We start from the raw sequence: 23602 nt of genomic DNA on the forward strand, positions 1-23602 counted from the left end.
GTAGGGCTGCTGGGAAAATTACATAATCTCGGCCCCGGGGCCGGAACTGCCCTCGCCAATCCCATCCCTCTCCGCTAGGATTCAGTCAAGTTGTCATCACCCTGAAGTGGTGCTCCGGAAGCTGAAGGTGGCCATGCTCCATGGAACCACGCGGCCGGAGGCACGAGGAGGGATGTTGCCCAGGTCGTATTTGCAAAGGACCAGCGTTTAGGGGATCGACGGTCTTATGTACATGCGGCTTCTGCCCCAGCCCCTTTTCTTGGAATTTTTGAGCGGCTCCTCGTCATTGCTACTCTTTCTCCCCTCCTAGGCCCATTTCGTATACAGGCTATGGACACCCCTGACCCAGCAGCAGAGCCCCTTCGAACGGCCTGAGCGGTCTCCAAGGCATTCTGGAGCATTAAGGCCAGGAGCCCGCGGCGCTTTCCGGGAATCGCAGACCCAGACCCCGCCCTTCGGCCCGCGCTCTGCATTGCGCATGTCAGGTGTGTGCTCCCCTCCCCCAGTCAGCAACGGGTCGAGTGGCGGCGGCGAAAGGGGCGGAGAAGGAGGAGCGCGGCGGGACGCGGCCTGGACCGCGCGTACTCCGGGACGTGAGACTCCGCGGCGGCGGTAGTAGTTGCCGCCGCTACTGCAGCAGTTTTGCGCGAGGTGGGTCTGGACGCGGGGCCACGACCCCTTGGTCGTACCGGAGGCAACTGCGGGGCCTAGCGAAAGCCAGGGGACCGCGGCCTCAGTTAACAAAGAGTCGGCGGAGCCCCTGGGAAGACGGGGAGGGGCGGGAGTGCGGGGCTGAGGCCTGGAGGGGTCCTTCCGAGCCGGGTCGCCCTCCCCGGCTCCCGCTTCTCCCGCAACTCCTACGGAGGCGCAGTTGGCGGCTTTCCGGAGGCAGCGCCCGCCCCCTCGACTACGGAAGAGATTTCCAAGTTGCCGAGCTCCGAGGCTGGGATGGCCACCGGGAGGATTCTGACCCTAGGCGGCAGCAGTTGGCGGGCGCAAGCCTCCAAATCGGGGGGGATCCCATCGGCAAAAGTTGCCAAATCGCAAGACAGTAAATGACAAAGTGGGTGATGTTTGTGCAGCCTTGAGTAGATGGTGATTAGCATCGCCATCGTCACACAAACTTTTTTGCGGCCTACCCGATGTGAGTAAATAATTTATGTGGAGTTGCAAGCATACGTACCGATAATATAAAAAACTACCTGCTAGTCGAGAGTTTGGGGGAAAATGATAGCTTCCTTGTCACTTTGGTGAAGCATTCCCCTTTTGCCCCTCACTCCTGTAGGCTCCAGTTTCCTTTGGCTTCCTTGGATGTTGCTTTTTCTTTCTTTCTTCCTTTTTTTTTTTTTTTTTTTTTGGTAATGATGTTTCTGTATCTCTTCTCCCCGCTGTATACGCCCCGGAGTTCCTACAAGGCAGAGATTATTTCTTAGTCACTGTAACTTTTCAGAGCCAAGCCCAGTTCTGGCACATAGGAGGTGAGCAATAAGTGTTTCATACAAAAATTAATGTTCAGACTCTGAGCAGTGAAAAAAAGGTATATTGTGTTTTCTTGTACCTAGAAGGGGCATTATATGGCCTCATTTGAAATTCATTCATGCATTTAAGAAATATTCTTATTGATGCCTACTATGTGCCTATTCCTTAGCCCTGTTTTAGGCTCTGATGCCCCCCCCCCTCCACCAGCCCTCATGAAACTTACTTTTTAGTGGAGGGAAGAGAGACAGAAATAAATCTATAAATTATACTGTAAATTAGAAGATTATTAGTGCCTTAGGAAAAAATACAGCTGGGGTGAAAGATGGGAAGATGTTGCATTTTGAAGTAGGGTGGCCAGGGATACAGATAACCTAATATTTAAGCAGGTTGAAAGCAGGTGAGGGAGTGTGAGAACAGCCAGTGTCTGGGGAAAGGAATGTTCTAGGCCCTAGAATCTAGGCAGAGGTTAGCACCCGGTTAAAGGCCTGGCAGAGGACCAGTTCGAAGACCAATGTGCTGTAGCGCTGTAAGCAAAGGAGGGAGTGGTAGGAGATAAGCTCAGGGGAGGAAAGAAAAGAATTGGGGATGGGAGCAGAACTACTGGGACCTTTTCGGCTATTGTGAGGATTTCACTTTTGCTGTGCTGGAGATGGGAACCATCTGAGGGTTTTGAGCAGAGGAGTGAAAAGATCTGACTTAGATTCTATTGTAATAATTGAGTATAATTCATGGAGGAGTGCAGCTGTTTGTATTTTAGTTTTTATCAAAATGATACTAATATAATCAGCTCTTCTTTTCCTCTTTAAAAAAAAATTACCTTAGGATATGTTTTTCACTGATTCCAGAGAGAGAAAAATGGATTGTTTACCCCCTCTACCCCCTTCCCCCCCCCCCCACCACCATGCACCCAGAACAGGAATCAAGCTTTGACCCTTCTGTGGAACTAAGAGTGTGGCCTAAGGTTGAAGATTGGCATAGCATAAATCAAATTTAATACTAAAATTGAACTAAGTGATGTAATACTTCTGACAAAACTTGTAAGATATATGGGGGAGGGGAAGAGAAGCAGAAAAGTAGAGCATGTTGTTCTTGGTCCGTCATCATAAAGAGCCATTTTTGGAACTCTTTCCACATATGCTTCAGAGCCCATTATAAGTATTTTAATTTTATTATTAGTTGTAAACTTTACTACAAACATGAAAGTAAAAATCAAGTAACTGCAGTTAACATTTTGATTAACAGCCCTCCAGCTATCTCTGGATATGTTACACATGCTTTTACATTGAATTATGTTGAATAATATCGTCCACCTTGTTCTATGCCCTTTTTATTTGACTTAATGTGTAATGGACACTTTTCCATAAATGTGAGTTGTAATTAAACATTTTTTAAATTAGAATGCATTTTCCCTTTGACTAAGCAATTGCATTTTAAAAAAGGATCCTAACGAAATCAAGGTACACAAAGATATAGCTATATGATATGTTTCACAACATTATAAAACAGCAGTAGAGAAATATATTTATTGATATTCAAAGATGTTCATAGTGTATCATTAGGTGAGGAAATCAGTAACTGTACAGTATGATTTTATTTTGTTTCAAATTGTGTGTGTGTGTGTGTGTATACAACTTAAAAAATAGTGGAGAGCTCTAGCCGGTTTGGCTTAGTGGATAGAGCTTTGGCCTTCGACCTGAAGGGTCCTGAGTTGGATCCCTGTCAAGGGCACATACCTTAGTTCCATACCTTGGATGCCTGTCCTGTGCTGGAGGCAACCAATCAATGTGTGTCTCATATAGATGTTTCTCTCTGTGTCTTTCCCCCTCCCTTCCACTCTCTCTAAAAGTCAATGGAAAACTATCCTGGGGTGAGGATTAGCAACAACAACAACAAAAATAGAGTAGAATACATAGCAAAAGAGATCAACAAGGTTATATATCTGGGAGAGGAAATTTCAGGCAGTTTTAAATTTTGTTCCTTTATGCTTTCTGAGCTTCTTGCTTTTCTACAAAACTTAGGAAACTTATGTATATAAAAACATTTTTTTGGAGCCAAGACTAATAAGATGCTATAAAATATTGTTTTTAATTTGATTGAATTGAAGCTCAGGAAATTTCTTTGTAATCCTTAACCATAGGATTAACTGAACACATAAGGCAACATATCAATGAATAGGGGTTTCTTCCTAGTTAGTGTTCTAGTGTGCATTTGCTAAATAAATGCATGGTTCACAAGTACCCTTCAGAGATAATAACAGGTAATTTCTACAAATTACTATTTTTTAAATTTTGATTCTTTGACTCTTTGAGGTGTCATTACCAGAAGAAAATCGTTAATTTTGGGACAGCATTGCTGATAGCACCTCAGTCTGTTATAGCAAGCATTACATTAATTGTAGATTGTTTTAGTGGCTTTTGTGTGTTTTTATTTTTGTCTGTTTTCCTGGTAAACTGTAAACCTCTTGAGGATAAGATTTAAGAGCTTAAGTCTTTTCAATTGATCATCCAAAATATTAGTTGTCTTAGGAGTATTTTTGCAGCTTAACAAATATTAAATTAGCAATCAAATTCTTTTAAAGGAGATGATATTAAATGCTGCATTCCCATTTAGATTGAGAGTCCAATAAAATAAAAATTTCTTCAGTGTTTTAGAAAACGTGACCATTTCATTGAAGTTAGCATACTGCATATCTGAAGTATAAAGTTAAAGTTAATTGAGAGGCACAAGTTGAGAATGAAATTGTAGGTAGAGGTTGGGAGAGACATAAAGTCAATGGCTATTTACTTTATAAAGTTAATTTTCTATTAATGTATCTTGTTCCTAACAGATCAATCATTGACACCATGAACTGGAATAAAGGTGGCCCTGGCACTAAAAGGGGATTTGGCTTTGGAGGTTTTGCCATTAGTGCTGGAAAGAAGGAAGAACCAAAACTCCCACAACAGTCCCACAGTGCCTTTGGGGCAACCAGCTCTTCTTCTGGATTTGGGAAGTCAGCTCCACCACAGCTCCCTTCTTTCTATAAAATTGGATCTAAACGGGCCAATTTTGATGAAGAGAATGCGTAAGTGGTAACTTCTGATAATTTAACAAAGGTTGGGCTTTGAGATAATTCATTCCATCAACAGAAATTAAGGCAAAGAAACACTTTGTTTCCAGAATAATAACTTCTAAAATTGATTATCTCACTGAATTGTTGCTAATAAGTTAAATTGTCGAGTTTACTCATTTGTAAGGAAAAATACTTGTGTGCTTACTTGTACCTTTACTTGTTCCAAAAAAGATTTGAGGCCAATGAGACCTAAATATGGCTAAAGAGATTTTAAATAATTCACGTGTTGTTTTTTATGTTCTTTACTGAAGTCTTTTATTGACATCATATAAATTGTTTTGTAAACACAGGCTATTGTCAGAACGTAGGGATGGGATACAGTTTGCCTCAACACCCGAGTTCTTAAAACTGTTATGTTTTAAGTTCTTAATAGTTTTATATAATACTTTAAACATTAAAGAATTTAAGTTAAAATAAAAAAATCTTAATAGTGGTAGAAAAAAAATCTCAGATTTTTGCCCACAGTTCTCAGGAAACATATTTAGCAGTTATCTTTTTTTAACTCTAATAAGGTAGTTATTATAAAAAGATGGGGTTTGAGTTCTAATTCCTATAGATTAGTGGTTCTTAACCTTCTGGCCCTTTAAATACAGTTCCTCAGGTTGTGACCCAACCACAAAATTATTATTTTTTTCTGACTTCAAGTCAATTATTTATTTATTTATTTATTTAAATTAAATCTTTATTGTTCAGATTATTACAGTTGTTCCTCTTTTTTCCCCCCATAGCTCCCCTCCACCCGGTTCCCACCCCACCCTCTGCCCTTACCCCTCCCCCAATTGTCCTCATCCATAGGTGTACGATTTTTGTCTAGTCTCTTCCTGCATCCCCCACACCCCTTCCTCCCCCCCCAGAATAGTCAGTCCACTCCCTTTCTATGCCCCTGATTCTATTATAATCACCAGTTTATTCTGTTCATCAGATTATTTATTCACTTGATTTTTAGATTCACTTGTTGATATGTATTTGTTGTTCATAATTTGTATCTGTACCTTTTTCTTCTTCCTCTTCTTAAAGGATACCTTTCAGCATTTCATTTAATACTGGTTTGGTGGTGATGAACTCCTTTAGCTTTTCCTTATCTGTGAAGCTCTTTATCTGACCTTCAATTCTGAATGAAGCTTTGATGGATAAAGTAATCTTGGTTGTAGGTTCTTGGTATTCATCACTTTGAATATTTCTTGCCACTCCCTTCTGGCCTGCAAAGTGTCTGTTAAGAAATCAGCTGACAGTCATATGGGTACTCCCTTGTAGGTAACTGACTCTCTTTCTCTTGCTGCTTTTAGGATTCTCTCTTTGTCTTTTGCTCTTGGCATTTTAATTATGATGTGTCTTGGTGTGGTCCTCTTTGGATTCCTTTTGTTTGGGGTTCTCTGTGCTTCCTGGACTTGTAAGTCCATTTCTTTCACCAGGTGGGGGAAGTTTTCTGTCATTATTTCTTCAAATAGGTTTTCAATATCTTACTCTCTCTCTTCTTCTGGCACCCCTATAATTCGGATGTTGGTACGCTTGAAGTTGTCCCAGAGGCTCCTTACACTATCTTCATATTTTTGGATTCTTTTTTCATTTTGTTTTTCCGGTTGGGTGTTTTTTGCTTCTTCGTATTTCAAATGTTTGACTTGACTCTTGTGATCCTCTAGTCTGCTGTTGGAAGTCTGTATAATGCTCTTTATTTCAGTCAGTGTATGCTTAATTTCTAGTTCGTCCTTTTTCACAACCTTGAGGCTCTCACTAGACTTATTGAGGATTTCATTAAATTTATCGGCGGTCTCACTAGATTTCTTGAGTGTCTCACTAGGTTTATCGGCGGTTTCTAGAAAATTCTTGAAAAACCTTAAAAGTGTGGTTTTGAACTCTATATCCAGTAGTTTGCTTTCCTCCATTTCTGTCATTTGTGACCTGTTTCTTTGTCTCCACATTTTTTATGCTTCCCTGTGTTGATAGAGTGGCTTTCTGTGCTAGGTGTCCTTTAGGGCCCAGTGGCTCAGCCTCCCCAATTACCTGAGGTAGACACTCTTGGTGCACCCCCTTGTGGGCTTTGTGCACAGTCTTGTTATAGTTAAGCCTTGATTGTTGTAGGTATCGCTGGGAGGAATTCACCTCCAGGCCAATTGGCTGTGAGAATCAGCTGTGTCTGCAGTGGGAGAACTTCTGTGCTGGAGACACCCTTCTGGGGCAAGACTTGCTTCAGTGGGGCTTTGTTGCTCACTGAGTCTGCTCCCTGAGTGTGTCCCTTATGGATCTGAGGAGTTGTAATCTGGATGGTCCCACTCTGACCACTGAGTACACTGGCTCTTGGATCTCTAAGGAGTTGCTAATTTAGCCTCTGCCTGAGGCTACCCAGCAGGAGCTCAGCTGTGAAGGAATGCAAGCTGCTGTGGGGCCTTTGGCCAGCTGCAGTTGGTTAGGTAATTTTCAGATTGCAAAGGGCCAGGCATTTCATATGTAAAAGCCAGCACACAGCTTGGGCGGGGCGGGGCCTCAGGGGATCAGCAGGGCGGAGCAAGCAGCTATGGCTGCTCCTCAGTCCTGCCCTCAAGAGGCCCTGCTTCTCAGTGTCCCGATCGCTGCAAGCACCTCTGAGAGAAAGCCACCCTCGAGGTCCGACCAATGCCAGACAGTCCAGTTTCTCCCCGTATGAGTTTGGGTCCCCAGAGACTCGCCCGGGACTGGAGTTCAGAGCAGTCGGGAGCTTGAGACTCCCTCCCGATTGAAAAAGACAACCGGGTCCTCAGCCGCCAGCCCTTTCCGCGCCTCCGTACCTCTGCACTTTACTTCCACACCGCACCTCCTCTGAGTCTCAGTATGCTTTTCTCTTTCCTTCTAGTTGTAGAATTTCCGCTCAACCAGCCTTCCTGTGGTTCTGGATGATGTCTGTTTTATCTTTTAGTTGTATTTTTGAAGTCTGTGGTTCTGGATGATGTCTGTTTTATCTTTTAGTTGTATTTTTGAAGTGGTTGTGCAAGGCAGCAATTTCTGATGTATACCTATGCTGCCATCTTGGTTTCCTTCCATAAAATTATTTTCGTTGCTACTTCATAACTGTAATGTTGCTACTGTTATGAATTGTAATGTAAATATCTGATATGCAGGATGGTCTTAGGTGACTCCTGTGAAAGGGTCATTCGACCACCAAAGAGGTCGCAACCCACAGGTTGAGAACCACTGCTATAGATTATAATTTCTGTCTTTGCTGAGTCTGAAGAAATCTCTTAATTTCTTACCTGGTTGAGTGACACTGCTTGAGGTTTTTGTTTGTTTTTTTTTTAACGAAAATACTTCTCAAGATCAGTTTTTTTTAAAATATATTTTACTGATTTTTTATAGAGAGGAAGGGAGAGGGATAGAGAGTCAGAAATATCGATGAGAAACATCAATCAGCTGCCTCCTGCACACCCCCTACTGGGGATGTGCCCGCAACCAAGATACATGCCCTTGACTGGAATCGAACCTGGGACCCTTCAGTCCGCAGGCTGATGCTCTGTCCACTGAGCCAAAGCGGTCAGTGCAAGATCAGCTTTTTTTAAGTACATGCTGCTGCTATGTTATTCAGGAATTCAATAGAGAAGTAAGTGTTTAAAGTTCAGCAAAGAATCATTATTCTAGAGAGCAGTTCTTTAGTTAAACGAAACCTATATAAATGAATATGCTCACGTGCGTGTGTCACATAAAAGCTTTTAAAGTAATTTCTATAAAGGCTTGTGCTTTAAAATTTTAAGCTGCAGCTATTTAAATTTACAATTATATTTATGATATAATCATACTATATTTAAATTTATTAAATATTTGGTAATATGTTTAGTTTTGAGGTAAGGCATAAATAATGTTTTTGCTTTGGTTTAGTTTATAAAGAGCTGTATTCTTTTCTGGGATTTTTGTTAGTGATAAAGTGATATTTTCTTCTGACTTTGAAGTTGTCGTTTCTGAATACTTAAGTAGTATGATGAATGGTTTCAGATTGAGAATTTATTTTTAATTCTAGAACAGTGGTTCTCAACCTTCCTAATGCCGTGACCATTTAATACAGTTCCTCATGTTGTTGTGACCCTCAACCATAAAATTATTTTCGTTGCTACTTCATAACTGTAATTTTGTTACTGTTATGAATCGTAATGTAAATATCTGATATGCAGGCTGTATTTTCATTGTTACAAATTGAACATAATTAAAGCATAGTGATTAATCACAAAAACAATATGTAATTATATATTGTGAAATATTTATTTCTGATTACAAATAAATGAAATTTTGTCTTGAAGCATGGTGTAGCATGGGTAACAGTCTTAATATAACAACAGTAAACTACATTGCTACATGTTGCGACAGTGTGCATAAAAAGCCAACGTCAGTGCGAAGGTTGAGATTGCTTCTTTCTCACCAGATCAGAAATTCTTGGGGCAGTCTTTGCAAGAGCACAACGAAGATCATCTTCCACAACAAGTCTACTTCTGTATTTAGACTTGATAACCAACAAGCTGGAAAACCCTGTTTCACAAAGATATGTTGTTGGAAGAAGGCGCAACACAGTCTCAGACAGAACAGGACGTGACTGCAAACACTTGATCCAGAATTTTGTAACTGGCATTATAGAGAAATCAGTTCTCACTGCATTGTTGTTAATAAGTTCAATGAACAACTCTTGTGATGTCTCGGGAACATCTTCAACTTTGTGAATGGGCTTCTGGCAAGTGCAAATGGGGTGTCAGGCAGATTTGGAAAGTACGATGAAATTTCGTCTACAAGTATGTGCAAGTATTCTTTCACAAAAATTATCGTAATCCTTTTGTCTGGTTCAATGTCATGTTCCTCAAAGAAAGCAGATAAGGTGGGCAATATGTAAATTTTATTTTCATCCATTTTTTTTTTTTGCCAAAACTGAAGTTTCATTTGGAATGATAGGATCTTTTCAGACAAATCGAGGCATATGGCATTTGGTCCTTGCAGTGATAAATTTAACTCATTCAAGATGGCAAAGATGTCAACCAAGTAAGCTATTTTCTGCAGTTTACTTTTATTGCTGAAAAATGCTTCGAACTGTGGTCTTGCTTTCTGATTAAAAAACGTTTTGAGTTCATCACGAAGCTCAAAAACACGTTTTAAAATTTTTCCTCTCAACAACCATCTCACTTCAGTGTGAAATAGCAGAGCATTGTTTGGCGCATCCAACTTGTTGCACAGTTGCAAAAACAGTCGACCATTTAAAGTGCTCGCCTTTACAAAATTGACACAACTTATGACGCTTTTCATTACTTCTTGTAACTTGTGGCGTGTCTTTATTGCTAATATTTGCCGATGAATCATATAGTGATGACTTTTGGTGACTCATTCCATACCAAACGTTGAAATCCAGATCGACATCCTAGCATAGCTGGAGCACCATCTGTGCAAACACCACAAACCTTTTCCCAAGAGATCTTATGCACTTTCAGAAATGAACCAACTGTGTTAAATACATCACGTGCAGTAGTTGTCGTTTCAAGAGGTTTGCAAAAAAAACTCATCTTTAAAGTCGCCATCCTTAATATACCTCACGTAAACCAGTAACTGAACAGTTTGCAACGTCTGCCTCACGTAAACCAGTAACTGAACAGTTTGCAACGTCTGTAGATTCATCAAGCTGGATACTAAATATTGGAAGTGGAGCAGATTTAATTTCCTGGATTACCTGATCAAGAATATCAGCAGACATGTCATCTATTCTTCTGTGGACAGTGTCGTTAGATAAGGAAATTGCACTCAATTCTGTAACAAATGTGTCTCTCCGATCATAACAAAACAATGTCTTTGGCCGCTGGCAACAGTAAATCCTCAGCAATGGTGTGAGGTTTCATAGCTCTGGCAATTCTGAGTGCCACCAAATATGAAGCTTCAACGGCTGCTACATTTTGTTTGTGGTACTTGCCACCAGTGTCAGGTCTGGCTTTCTTGAGTCCATCAGCTTTGCTTCTAAAATAGTTGGCATCCTTGCCGGCAAAGCTCTGATGCTTGCTATCAAAATGGCGTTTTAGTTTGTTCGGCTTCATAGATTCGGCTGATAGAACTTCACAACAAATAACACATTGCAGTTTCTCAATTCCTGCTGTAATTATTGAGGTAAAACTTTACTGTAAAAAAATCCTCACTATTTTTTTTTCTCTCACTATATTTTCTTAACGTTCTTCTCTACACGATCCATTGTCATGGGATGGTTTGCTAATGAAAATAATATATAACAATAGCTTTAATAATACAAAAGATGATACATGGCATAGTTCAGTCAATTCAGTTCATTCAAGTTTCCTATGATTTACCATTGTGTTGTTTTTTTTTTACATACCTGTTACTATCACAAGGGGGCAGTATTCATATCAACCACAGCTGAATATAAAAAGACCGATCAGCATCCAGATTAAGTTCCCGTGGTACAGATTTTTTTTTTTTGCAATAGTTGATGATTTTACATTTACCCAGTAATTATAATTCATGAAGTGTCGTTTTACCTCCAATACTGCTGCTTTCAACACAGTAGCTGCTTTCAACACAGCAGCTGCTTTCTACACAGTAGCTGCTCTCTACACATTTGTGACTGGTCTGCATAAGTCCATTATGGTGCCAGCCTTGTCACATACACCTGTATTTGTACAGGGTGTATGTGATGGGGTTGGCGCGATGGTGTCATCATGCTGGGTACTCGTATGTGGGCGTATCTGCATGTGGATGGACCCGCCTGGAGACAGATAGAGGAGCTGTGTCTCGGTTCCTAAGACCATCAAAAATATGTGTTTTCCGATGGTCTTAGGCGACCCCCAAAGGGGTCGCGACCCACAGGTTGAGAACTGCTGTTCTAGAAGTTTTCTGTTGGTCCTCAGGAAATAGCCCAGAACTTCTGATGGAAGTCCCTACCCTTATTAATATGTCTCCAAGATATTTTAAAGGATTATAAGAAAATTTTAGAGGTTTTTAATATTTCATTTGAAAGTAATTTTTCCCATAGCATACATTCTTTATATTTGCTGTATCTATTCAACAATAATATACTAAATTTGTACTGAAAACCTAACAGAACTGGAAATTGATTTGAACAGACGCTATTGAAATGGAGAATCTGCTGTGACTTTTTTCATTATTAAGTAATACTGAAGTCTTTAGACAAAGCCTGAAGGTCTCTAATTTGACCTGTGTAGTTTAAATCTCTCAATAGTAACATATATTATAATAAACGTTTCTGTTAAAGATTCATTGACCCCAAACTAAACATTCACTTTACCAGTCACACATCTTAATTTTCAGATACTTTGAAGATGAGGAAGAAGACTCTAGCAATGTTGATTTACCTTACATTCCTGCTGAAAACTCCCCTACCCGCCAGCAATTCCGTTCCAAGCCAGCAGATTCTGACAGCGATGATGATCCCTTGGAGGCATTCATGGCTGAAGTGGAAGCAAGTATCAACTCTGTTTTGTGAAAATGCTCAGTAATTAGAAAATAGCCCAAAGTAACCTAGTGCTTCAGTCCTCATTCAGAATTTGTTTTCTGGCCTTTTTGGGGGAGAATTTTGCTCTTATACTCCAGTTTCTTAAATATACTTCCGCTTGCCCTGTAAACCTTGAACATAGTAGTTCAACATTTTTGTGTGTGTTTTGTTTTAATAATTCTTGGTATATTCTTAAGTGGAATGAACATCTCATTCAACCTATATTTTATTAAATACATATTTAAGGCAGTTACATTTAAGGAACTTGCTAAAATCACAAATTTTGTATTCTCTACTTTTAATGTTTAGTATTTCTTACTACCAACATTATCATCAACATTCATGACTTCCCTGTAGAAATTGAAACTTCTGGCTACTCCATAAAATTCTTCTTACTAGGCTCTTATGATTTTGCATTTTGTCCTTTTTTTCCCCATCTCTGATTTTTCTTTTTATTTATTATTTACTTGTTATTAAGAAAAATTTTAAACATACAAAAGTATAATAATAAAATGAGCCTCTAACACCAACCAAAACTATTCAGAACATAGATGTGCTTTTGCATCATGGTAGCAAGTTAGTAAATATATTAAATGATTCTCTCTAAAAGTAAAGGCAGTAAATGGTTTGTTATGTTTGAGGTGTCTTTATATATGTATATAACCTTCAGATATGGACATTTCTCAAAGGAGTTTATTTCTCATTATTTCTTGAGATATCCTTACTGATGAATGAGAAGAAAAATCAGCTCTTTATTTTCTAGGTTTAAATTTAGATTTGATTTTTGGTAGTGCAAGCTGTCATCACCCTTTTTGAGTGGGAGTATCCAAGCATGGCCTAGATTCAGTTGCTTGGCATTTCAAGTAGTTGAAGCAATTTGGAGATTAAATCTTTTTGATATAGTATCATTCTGAATATTTTCTGGTGTAGTATCTAAAAGGGTCTTACTGGTTTTAGGACAGAGATATTGGATATTGTCTGATCTTGGAGAAAGTGTTGTTGCCAAAGTATACTGATCTTCAGTATAAATTTTTCTATGATTGAACTCAAAATGAGGATTTTATTTTACTTTTTTAAAAAATATATATTTTATTGATTTTTTTACAGAGAGGAAGGGAGAGGAATAGAGACTTAGAAACATCGATGAGAGAGAAACATCTATTAGCTGCCTCCTGCACACCTCCTACTGGGGATGTGCCCGCAACCAAGGTACATGCCCTTGACCAGAATCGAACCTGGGACCTTTCAGTCCACAGGCCGACGCTCTATCCACTGAGCCAAACCGGTCAGGGCTTATTTTACTTTTTGAGGTATGATTTTTGTTTTTCTCTTCTCAGTCATGTGAGGATTTATTTTTAGCCAGTGTTTCAAAAAGGATTTTTGTAGGCTTAACAAATATGTTCTATAAGTGTTTGCCAGCCATTTCTTATGTTACATTGTTTATGTCGTCTTCACTTTAATTATAGCCTTAAATGCAGGTGGAGCCAAAGTAGATTTACAGTTGTCCGTATGGAAAATAATGCAATAACTAATAATAATACAAGAATAATCTATGTTTCACATACAACTGTAAACCTACTTTTTGCCCCACCCTGTATATCTTATATGTGGCTCAATCCCTTGAAAAATAGATTGTGTATAATATTTATTTTTTTTAAATATATTTTTATTGATTTTTACAGAGAAGAAGGGAGAGGGATAGAGAGTTAGAAACATCGATGAGAGAGAAACATCGATCAGCTGCCTCCTGCACACTCCCTACTGGGTATGTGCCCACAACCAAGGTACATGCCCTTGACCAGAATCGAACCTGGGACCCTTGAGTCCGCAGGCCGATGCTCCATCCACTGAGCCAAACCGGTTGCAGGGATCCTCAAACTACGGCCCGCGGGCCACATGCAAATACAAATATTGTATTTGTTCCCGTTTTGTTTTTTTACTTCAAAATAAGATATGTGCAATGTGCATAGGAATTTGTTCATAGTTTTTTTTAAACTATAGTCCGGCCCTCCAACGGTCTGAGGGACAGTGAACTGGCCCCCTGTTTAAAAAGTTTGAGGACCCCTGGCGTTAGAGTTATAATATTTCTTTTAAAAATAATTTCTCTTTGTCAGGACCACTTGATTAAATAGGATGCCAGGTTTTTTACACTGGCATTTTTTAAATGGAAGAAGTCAGAAAAATTCATGTTACTTTATAACAAGAAACTTGTGTAGAATGTGTTTAACTTTGGGAAAATTTAATTTTTCTAACCTTTATATTCACACATAAAACAAAGAATTTAGATCAGTGATTATAAATTTTCTTTGTATAAGAATGTGCCTGTGGAAAATGGGAAAACTACATGGAATTTACTCTATCCACAAGGATTCTGATCTAGGAGGTTTGGAGCAGGGTGTTGAGCCCCAGAACTATTGGGGCTCAGTCATTCTTTGTTGTAGTGACTGTTCTGTGCATTGTTGGATGTTTAGCAGCATCTGTGGCCTTTATCTTTAGATATTACTAAAGACCTCTCCTTCACTCCTCTGGCCCCAAAGTTGGATGATCAGAAATGTCTATAGACATCACCAAAAGTCCAGTAGGGACAAAATTGTGACCCTTCTAGTCAGTGTCAACTTCTAAACTTGGATTGACAGCAACCTTTCCTCAGCCAGATCCAGAAATCTGCATTTTTTACTATCCCCAATGATAATGTGAAGCAAATTTTCTTACCCTGCACCTTGAGAAAGCCTGATTTGCCTAAGTTTAAGGTGTTTTACAGCCACTATTAGTTCATTAACTTAAAAAAAAAAAAAAAAAAAGGTGACCAAGCATTTTTACTAATTTTTCTATGCATGTTATAAATTGCAGGTAAAAGTCATCCATATCATGTATAGCCAAGGTTTTATAACATTTGGGTATTTCTCTGGAAAATTGTTAAAATGTAGTTTGATTGCATCCAAATGCAATTGTCAAAATGCATAGCTAAAAGTATGATGGCATTTGTTTGAATCTAAAAATTCTTTGTAAAGAAATTTCTTTTTTAGTTGCTATGATTGTATACATCCTTTTGTTTCATTAGGATCAGGCAGCAAGAGACATGAAGAGGCTTGAAGAAAAGGACAAGGAAAGGAAAAACGTAAAGTAAGTTGTTTTCTTCTCACAAAGATTATATAAAAATAAACTATTGAAATAAACTATTGCAAAACCTATAGCTCTCAAAATTTATAGAGGAAAAATTAAAATACATAAATTCTTGACTTGAAGTTACCCCTGTATCTTGAATAACATTTCTGCAGATAGTAGAGATGACAAAAGTAGCATTTTTTTTGGTAAAATGGTATTTGATGTTCTGTAGTTTTTGTTCATTTTTTGGTTTGTTTTTTGGTTTTGTTTTTAGTAAACTCAGGAATGAGTTACAGTTGGATTGGAGTTAAGAGCGCATAATTACTAAAGTTTGGGTTCACTGTTCTGATTTTTGTTCCATAATTAATAAAAAAATAGGTAATGCCTATAGGGTTGATTATGAGAAGTAATGGTGATTATGCCATTTAAAAACTATGTATATTGTTAATAAATAACAGTCTAATTTATTTAAGGAGTTACACCATGCTTTAGCAATGAGTCAGAACTTGAAATACATTATTTTCTGGAAAAATGAGTTCTCCTCTGTCCCTTGCTGAATACACTCCTCTTAAAGTTTTTGCTACCAGACAAAAGTAGGCATGGTTGGACTTTTCCCTCTGCTTGGTAATCAGTGCTTCAGGCCCTCCCCAAGGTTCCTGTGCCATATGGAGGTTCAGCCCTCTCTTTGGTGCTTACTGTGTGTTCATCCTCTTTCAGTAAGCCTACACTGGCGGTGTAGCTTGCCTTAGGAAGAGTAAGTGCTCTAGATTAGGCAGAACGTTTGATTAGAAAGAGATGGTTGTGGGAACTAAGCAACCACACTTTCTAAAGCTCCTGATAGAGTCAGCAAAGGAACGTTTGTCCCCTTCTCTAGGTGAACTGCTTAGGAGTTTTAGTCTCAAACTTACCAAGAATTGATTTAATTTTTTTTCTGTCTCCAAGTATTCTATAGCTGAATGCAGTTACTCCAGAGCTAGGGGACATTAAGAAAATTGTGACCTATTTTAGTGTACCAAAAGCAGGGTTGTTTTTTTTTTTAATATAAAATGCTTTTCACAACTGCTTGGTGTTTGTTTTATGGGATTGACAAGGCTAGGGTCCTTGGGTATATATCTTCAGAAGTTTTTTACTCCTTATACCTTGTTAGTAATTGATGTTTCTAGGGGTACCCTACACCCCATTCAAAAGAAATGCAAACTGCCACATATAGAGTGAAATTACACATATATGATGGATGGATAGTTTACAGTGTGCTTATTGCTGCTTTGTTGTTATTAGTGTTGAGAATTCCTGTGCTGTATGGAATTCAACACTAATCTGCTATAAGTATGGAGCTGGGTATGTGGAACATTTGCAGGGAAGTTTGTTTCTCCGCTTGTTTTTCCAGGGGTATTCGAGATGACATTGAAGAGGAAGATGACCAAGTGAGTTCCTATGCAGATTTCTATCTTTTATGTTTACCCCACAAAGTCTACACTGAGGACAAGCTAGAGCTTGCCTTCACTGAAATGGCCATTCCTGATACTCAGGAGGGAATGTCATTTGACTTGCTCCTTTTCTACATGTGTGACCAATTGGTAATACAAAGATTAACATGGCCTTCCTCCATGTTGAAGATGGAACTTTTGATCAACTATGACATCAAAAACAAATATGAGCTTTATTCAGCTTGATTTTTTTTACAATCCAAACTAATGTGTATTCTCATAAATCAAGAAGTAGAGTAGTATGGGATCTTCTGAGGCCTCTAGCAACTCCAACCTCTACCTCTTTCTAGGGGTTCTGTTTGTGATTTTTATATTTCAAGATGGAACATTAATGACTGTCCTTTAGTATTTTTTTTCTCATTGGTCAGTTATGGGATGGTGAGAAGGGAACCAAAGTGAGCAGTAGCCCTTTCCAGGTTTATGACCCTTCTAATCAGTGGCACCTTCTAAAGTTGGATCGGTAAAGCCACAGCATGTGTTCCCACAGCTCTGGGCAGGGTAGGTAGACACCCCACCCCAGGAACGCTGTGCAGCAGACAGATTTGTAAGTCTTCTGTTCAGTTAAATCATTTTGTAGTACTAACTGTCTCACTCATTTCTTCTGATTGTCCCTCCAAGTACTGCTATTGTTAAAGGAATCATTGCTAGTAAAAGTCTTCTTACTTGGTAGGTATTTAAACTGCAATTATCTGGTACACAGTGTGCACTAATTACAGGAGCAGAAATGTTCCCAGTTGTACTTGGTATGATTATGTTCTTGTGCTTTCCTGCAGGAAGCTTATTTTCGGTACATGGCAGAGAACCCAACTGCTGGTGTGGTTCAAGAGGAAGAGGAAGATAATTTGGAATATGATAGTGATGGAAATCCAATTGCACCTTCCAAAAAAATCATTGATCCTCTTCCTCCCATTGATCATTCAGAGGTATGGTGTTGTTTGATGAATTTGATTCTTGTTTCAAGCCAATAGTTTCTTCAGTGTTAAAAATATCTGAGTACTCAGTATCTGAGTACTCCTGATTTATACTCCTTATGTCATAAGAATATTTGTTCTTTGGGATCTTGTCAGCTCTGCTAAGTGGTTGAAACAAAAAGTAACTGAGTGATGGAGGCTTTATAGCCTATGTTGTTCAAGGTACAGCTGAATTGCTTGTTCACATTCGATTATATGTGAAGAATTTTTTTTCAATAAATTGTACTTCTTTTCTAGACCAGTGGTCGCCAACCGGTGGTCTGTGGACCACTGGTGTTCTGTGAGATCACTTACCCATCTTCCTTTCAAAATGGACCGTTAGACCTGCATTTATTTTTTAATTGCTGTAAACCTTTACTATTTCTCACAGATATGGAGCAGATAAGAGACTGTTCTTTCAAAGGAGTACCAGGAATTACAGGTTCCTTAAATCAGGAAAAGGAAAAGAGGATATCAGTGTATTCACTTGAAAAAAATCAGTATTTCATCGAGGTTAAATATCAGACTAGACCTTTGATACCCTAGTGATTCTAGATCTAGAACAATGGTTCTCAAGTGTGGTCCAAGGATTCCTGGAACGATCTTTTCAGGGATTCTAGAGTCAAAGAATTTTCATAATGCTAAGATTTTTGCTTTTTGTTTACTGTGTCAGCATTTGCATCAGTGCTTAAAATCAATGGTAGATAAAACTATTCTAACACCTTAGCATGAATCAACAGTGGTAACTAGCCCTGGCCGATTGCTCAGTGGTTAGTGTCAACCCGTGGACTGAAGGGTCGCAGGCTCAATTCCTGGTCGAATGCACATATCACAGTTGCAAGCTCAATCTCCAGCCCCGGTCTCTTTCACGTCAATGTTTCTCTCTTTCCTCCCACTCTTCCCCACCTCACTCCCTTCCACTCTTTCTAAAAAATCAATGGAAAAAAATATCCTTAGGTGAGGATTAAAAAAGACAGTGATACCAACTGTTCTTGTAGTCAGTATACTCTTTCCTGCTAGACCAGTGGTTCTCAACCTTGGCTGCACATTAGAATCACCTGGGAATCTTTTTAAAATCCTGATTTCTGGGGCTCACCCTCCGGAAATTCTGTTTCTTTGTTACTAATGTTGTGGCCCCACCCCATAACAACGAAACAGAATTTCTGGAGGATGAGGCCCAGAAATCAGGATTGTAAAATGATTCCCAGGTGATTCTAATGTGCAGCCAAGGTTGAGAACCACTGTGCTAGACTGTCACAGTTAAAAAAAAAAAAAAAAAAAAAAAAGCCAGCTTCACTTAAGAATATCTTTGAAACAGCCCAGCTGGTGTGGCGCAGTGGTTGCGCATCAACCTATGAACCAAGAGCCCACGGTTCAATTCCCAGTCAGGGCACATGCCTGGGTTGCAGGCGTAAGCCTCAAGCATAAGCCTCAGTGGTGGGCATGCAGGAGGCAGCCAGTTAATGATTATCTCTTATGATTGGTGTTTCTACCTCTCACTCTCCCACCCTTTCTGAAATCAATAAAAATATATTTTTTTAAAATAATACCTTTGAAACAGAAATTACTATTTACTAAATCTTGATCTTAGGTTACATGTCCTTTTTTCTGTGTCAAACAATGGGAAGTAAGAATAAAGCATTTGCCTTAGCTGGTTTGACTCCGTGGATAGATCGTAGGCCTGTGAATTGAAGGGTCCCAGGTTCGATTCCGGTCAAGGGCACATGCCCAAGTTGTAGGCTCGATTCCCAGTAGGGGGTGTGCAGGAAGCAGCCAATCAATGATTCTGTCTCATCATTGATGTTTCCATCTCTCTCTCCCTCTCCCTTCCTATCTGAAATCAATAAAAACATATTAAAAGAATAAAGCATTTAGGTATGGGAGTTGTGAGTTGAACTAGCTGTTTTTCTCATGGACTATTGTTTTTACTTGAGAAAATGAATGGCACTTTAAGGAAAACAATTACAAGTTTTTATTGCCAAGGTTAGAAACTTAAACTTTCAAACAAAACTTAGAATTTTGGAAACATATTCATCACAGTGAGCTTGTCAGCTTTCTTATATGTAAAGTCTGTTGTAATGACATTAATGGTGATAACTGATTTTAAAAATATGTGTTTATAATGAAATTTTACCATTTGAATCATCTGCATACTACCTCAGTAAACCAGTGTTTTCAAAATGGCCAGTCCATGATGTTACAAAATCATGCATGAATAAAGACTCCCATTCAAAGTGTATACGTTAGATTCATTGGTTATAATGTAACAGAATGTAAAAGTTCATGATATGATTTCAGATTACGCAGTGAAAATAACCTGTAAGAAATGACCTCTTGTCAAGTTTTAGTATAGAATTGAAGAAGAGTAAAAATCCACAACAATCTGCAAAGGCTGTTAATAAATACTTAATTCCCTTTTCCAACCACGTATCTCTGAGGAGCCAGATTTTTTCCTGGGCTGAAAGCAACCACTTTCTTTTGTCAGACATTAAAGAGATTTCTAAAAATGTAAGACAATGTTGTCAAAACTTATTTTTATTAAAGCATTTATGTTAAAGTGTAATGGGTTTATTGTAAATTTTTTAAAAATCTATTTTTATTGATTTCATAAAGGAAGGAAAAGAGAGAGAGAGAGAAATATTAGTGATGAGAGAGAATCATTGATCAGCTACCTCCTGCACCCCTTACATTGGGTATCAAGTCCATCACCAGGGCAATTGCCTTGACCAGGAATCGGAACTGTCGATGCTCAACCACTGAGCCATGCTGGTCGGGCTGTTGTTATTTTTTAAATGAATTAATAAATTTTAAAATTTTTTTATTTTAGTTTTAACACAGTACATATCAATAGATATAACCCACATATCTATTTTTGTTAAGTGTAAAGGGTACCTGAAGCTAAAAAGTTTGAGAACCACTGGTCTATTCAGTTTTTTAAATGTTTCTTTTGGAAAAATGCTATCACATAATGCCTTCGTATTTTACATGTGACAGATGAAACGAAATACTTGAACCTGATCTAGGAAGAACTATCCATGATAAAGAGTGAAAATTCAATAAGGAAAAACATACAAGTACTTGAAATAATCATCTAATAAAAAAATCTTTGACAAAGTGCTCAAACTTCCTCATCCTGGGTTACTCCCAGTTGTTCTTATGTAATGGGTAGTCTGCCAGGAGAGACCAGAAGTAAAGGAAGGATATCCCTTCTACTGAAAAGTAGCTTTCTTCTCATTCTGTTTCTTAGTATAAAAATTTACATGTTTATATGTAAAATTTGTGAACAAAATAAAAATTCTTGCTCATGGAGCTTCCATTCTGATAAAGAGAACTAAAGGAAATGGGTGAAGACTCCATTATGTGCAGCAGCATTGTGGGTCTCATAACAAAAGTTCCTGCCTAAAAGGCAAACTGTAAGACTTTTCGTTGATAGTGCTATAGAAAGGTAATTAGGCTGTGTCCAGAATTAGGAAATTTTTGACCACCTAGTAAAGACTTAGATTCTCCTTAAATAAGTTTATTATTGTGGATATACCATGTTGTCAAAAAGAAAATCATTTAACCAAATTCTTATGTGGTGGTTTGCTTCTGTTTTGTATTATTAGTACAGTAAGCAATGAAGAGTAGCAGAAATTACTTCTTCCCTCCTTGGAATTGGAAATGCTTGGTCATTCCTTTTTTAAAAGTTATGTAAACAGTTCCATGTTTTTAAAAAGAATAGAACTTCCTCTACACACAGATCTGTCCCCAAAGGAAATATTAGAAATATTTTTAAATGCTTAGAGCTAAGTGAGTGAACAGCTTACTCCAAAACATTTAAATGTTATAGGGTGGGCTATTTTCTTTTAAAATCTGAAGCCTTTGGCATTGTAAATTCCTTAGTCTTCATCAAAGTTGTTAAAAATCTTTTTTTATTATTTTTCTTTTTTTTTAATATATTTTATTGATTTTTTACAGAGAGGAAGGGAGAGAGATAGAGAGTTAGAAACATTGGTGAGAGAGAAACATTGATCAGCTGCCTCTTGCACATCTCCTACTGGGGATGTGCCCGCAACCAAGGTACATGCCCTCTCGACCGGAATCGAACCTGGGACCTTTCAGTCCACAGGCCAACGGTCTATCCACTGAGCCAAACCGGTTTCGGCTATTATTTTTTAAAGTATTACATATGTCCCCTTCCCCGCCCCTCTTAACCCCCTCTACTCTGCTTCCACCCTTCACTCCCCTGAAGTGTGGTGTGTTTTTTTTGTGTTTGTTTTTTTTTAAATATATTTTTATTGATTTCAGAGAGGAAGGGAGAGGGAGAGAGAAACATCAGTGAGGAGAATCATTGATTGGCTGCCTCCCGCACACCCCTTCCTGGGGATCGAGCCCACAGTCCAGGTGTGTGCCCTTGACTGGAATCGAACCTGGGACCCTTCAGTCTGCAAGCCAGTGCTCTATCTACTGAGCCAAACCGGCTATTACTGAAGTGTGTTCTTATGAGTCTCTTTAGAAAGCAGGTTGGTGTTTACATTGAAAATGGGATTAGGGAATGGTAATAGTTGTACTTTGGGGATGTTTGTCATGAATAAGTGAATTCCTTTGTTCTCTGGTTATGGTTTTACTTGTGTAATATTTGTAAAAGGTTATTTTGCATTAAAGTCAAACTTACAGGATTGACTCTTGAATTCTAGACTAACTTTGAATAATTGGACCTGCAGATTGACTATCCACCATTTGAAAAAAATTTTTACAATGAGCATGAAGAGATAACAAACCTCACCCCACAGCAGCTAATAGATCTCCGGCATAAGCTCAATCTTCGGGTAAGTTCAACCATTAAGCTAGATATTCTTAATCTTGAATTTCTTTTCTAATGGTCTCTGAACTGTCTTTGTTAGAGTAATAATTACATCCCTTGGGCTCATGTGTCTTGTTTTTATTGTATTAGTCTTCCAGCTCTTTGAGGATAGGATTGTATTCTTCTTGCATGTGACACACATGAATGCTAAATGTGTTCAGTCAACTCTGTATGTTGTATGGAACAATATGTCATTGCACTCTTAAAATTAATCAAGTATTTCTCCAACGAATAGTGTTTTGAGAACTGTGTTTGGTGGGCTAGAAATGAATGGTAGGAGTCACCTTCAGGAAGAGAAGATAAGATCAGTAGATGTGATCAATACATAAAGTCAGAATATTTCAAAATTAAGATACACTTGCTTCTCAAATTACATACAGCACAGTTGTGTGTGTTTTTCAATTAGAAAAAATTAACACCTTTTAAAAACATGAATGCACTAATTTCACAGTAATAGTTTAAATTGCCCACCCAAAAAGTTTAGGTTATACATTGGCCATGTTGTTTAGGTTGCTGCTAGATGTTATAAAGTGAAACACACACAGATAATACGGTGATATCTACTCTGGTGTGGACAACTTTTTGGCCTATGCCTTACCAGTTGTTATGTGATATTTGAACTTCTGTTTTCTGAGAGTGTATATGTGTGTGTCTATTTGCCAAAAGTACCCCCCCCCCCCCAAAAAAAAAATACCTTTTACGCAAAATCCTGATTAGAAATAGATAGATAGCATCACCAGAGGAAGCATTGAGAGGTTATCACTGTTGGAATCAACATGGAAATTGTAAGCTTCATTCTTTACCTGGGTACAGTATAGTGCTTGACAATGTCTGGACCATCACTGAGTGGAGCATTAACTCTTCAAGCATGACTGAAAATGGAGATGGCAGGTACCTTTGTAACCAGTGGGTTACAGAGGCATACCATATCTACAGCTCATTTGCACTCTTTATTTTATCTTAAGAGCAACTTTTATTTTTTTCTACCATCTGGCTAATAGTTATGCAAAATGGTAAAAAATAAAATGACATTTTTCAATGAATTGAACAATGATTTTTTAATTTCTTACAGAAGATTAATTTTTATTAAAGAGATGTCTAGGCACTTAATCATTTTAAATCATGACATTTATCTCAGGAATATTTATCCTGGAGTCTTTTATATAAGGTATT

The 23602-nt window shown here is 38.4% G+C and overlaps 1 protein-coding gene across 4 annotated transcripts in view; it reads left to right on the forward strand.

Moving 5' to 3' along the window:
* Positions 1 to 62: 62 nt before the first annotated feature.
* The window catches only part of DDX42 (DEAD-box helicase 42), a 37364-nt gene continuing 13824 nt past the window's right edge, over positions 63 to 23602 (forward strand). The window contains exons 1-7 of one of the 4 annotated variants that reach the window (XM_070395116.1): positions 63 to 485; positions 4307 to 4543; positions 11861 to 12011; positions 15106 to 15167; positions 16537 to 16573; positions 17410 to 17559; positions 22290 to 22394. In XM_070395116.1, the coding sequence (XP_070251217.1) occupies positions 4323 to 4543; positions 11861 to 12011; positions 15106 to 15167; positions 16537 to 16573; positions 17410 to 17559; positions 22290 to 22394 (726 nt within the window). In that variant the 5' untranslated portion in view covers positions 63 to 485; positions 4307 to 4322. The other 3 variants (XM_070395115.1, XM_070395117.1, XM_070395118.1) reach the window with 3 other exon arrangements.

The sequence above is a fragment of the Myotis yumanensis genome, unplaced genomic scaffold (genome assembly GCF_028538775.1).
Source record: "Myotis yumanensis isolate MYYU_CA2020_CCGP unplaced genomic scaffold, mMyoYum1.0.hap1 SCAF_16, whole genome shotgun sequence".
In the NCBI taxonomy this organism is placed as follows: Eukaryota; Metazoa; Chordata; class Mammalia; order Chiroptera; family Vespertilionidae; genus Myotis; species Myotis yumanensis.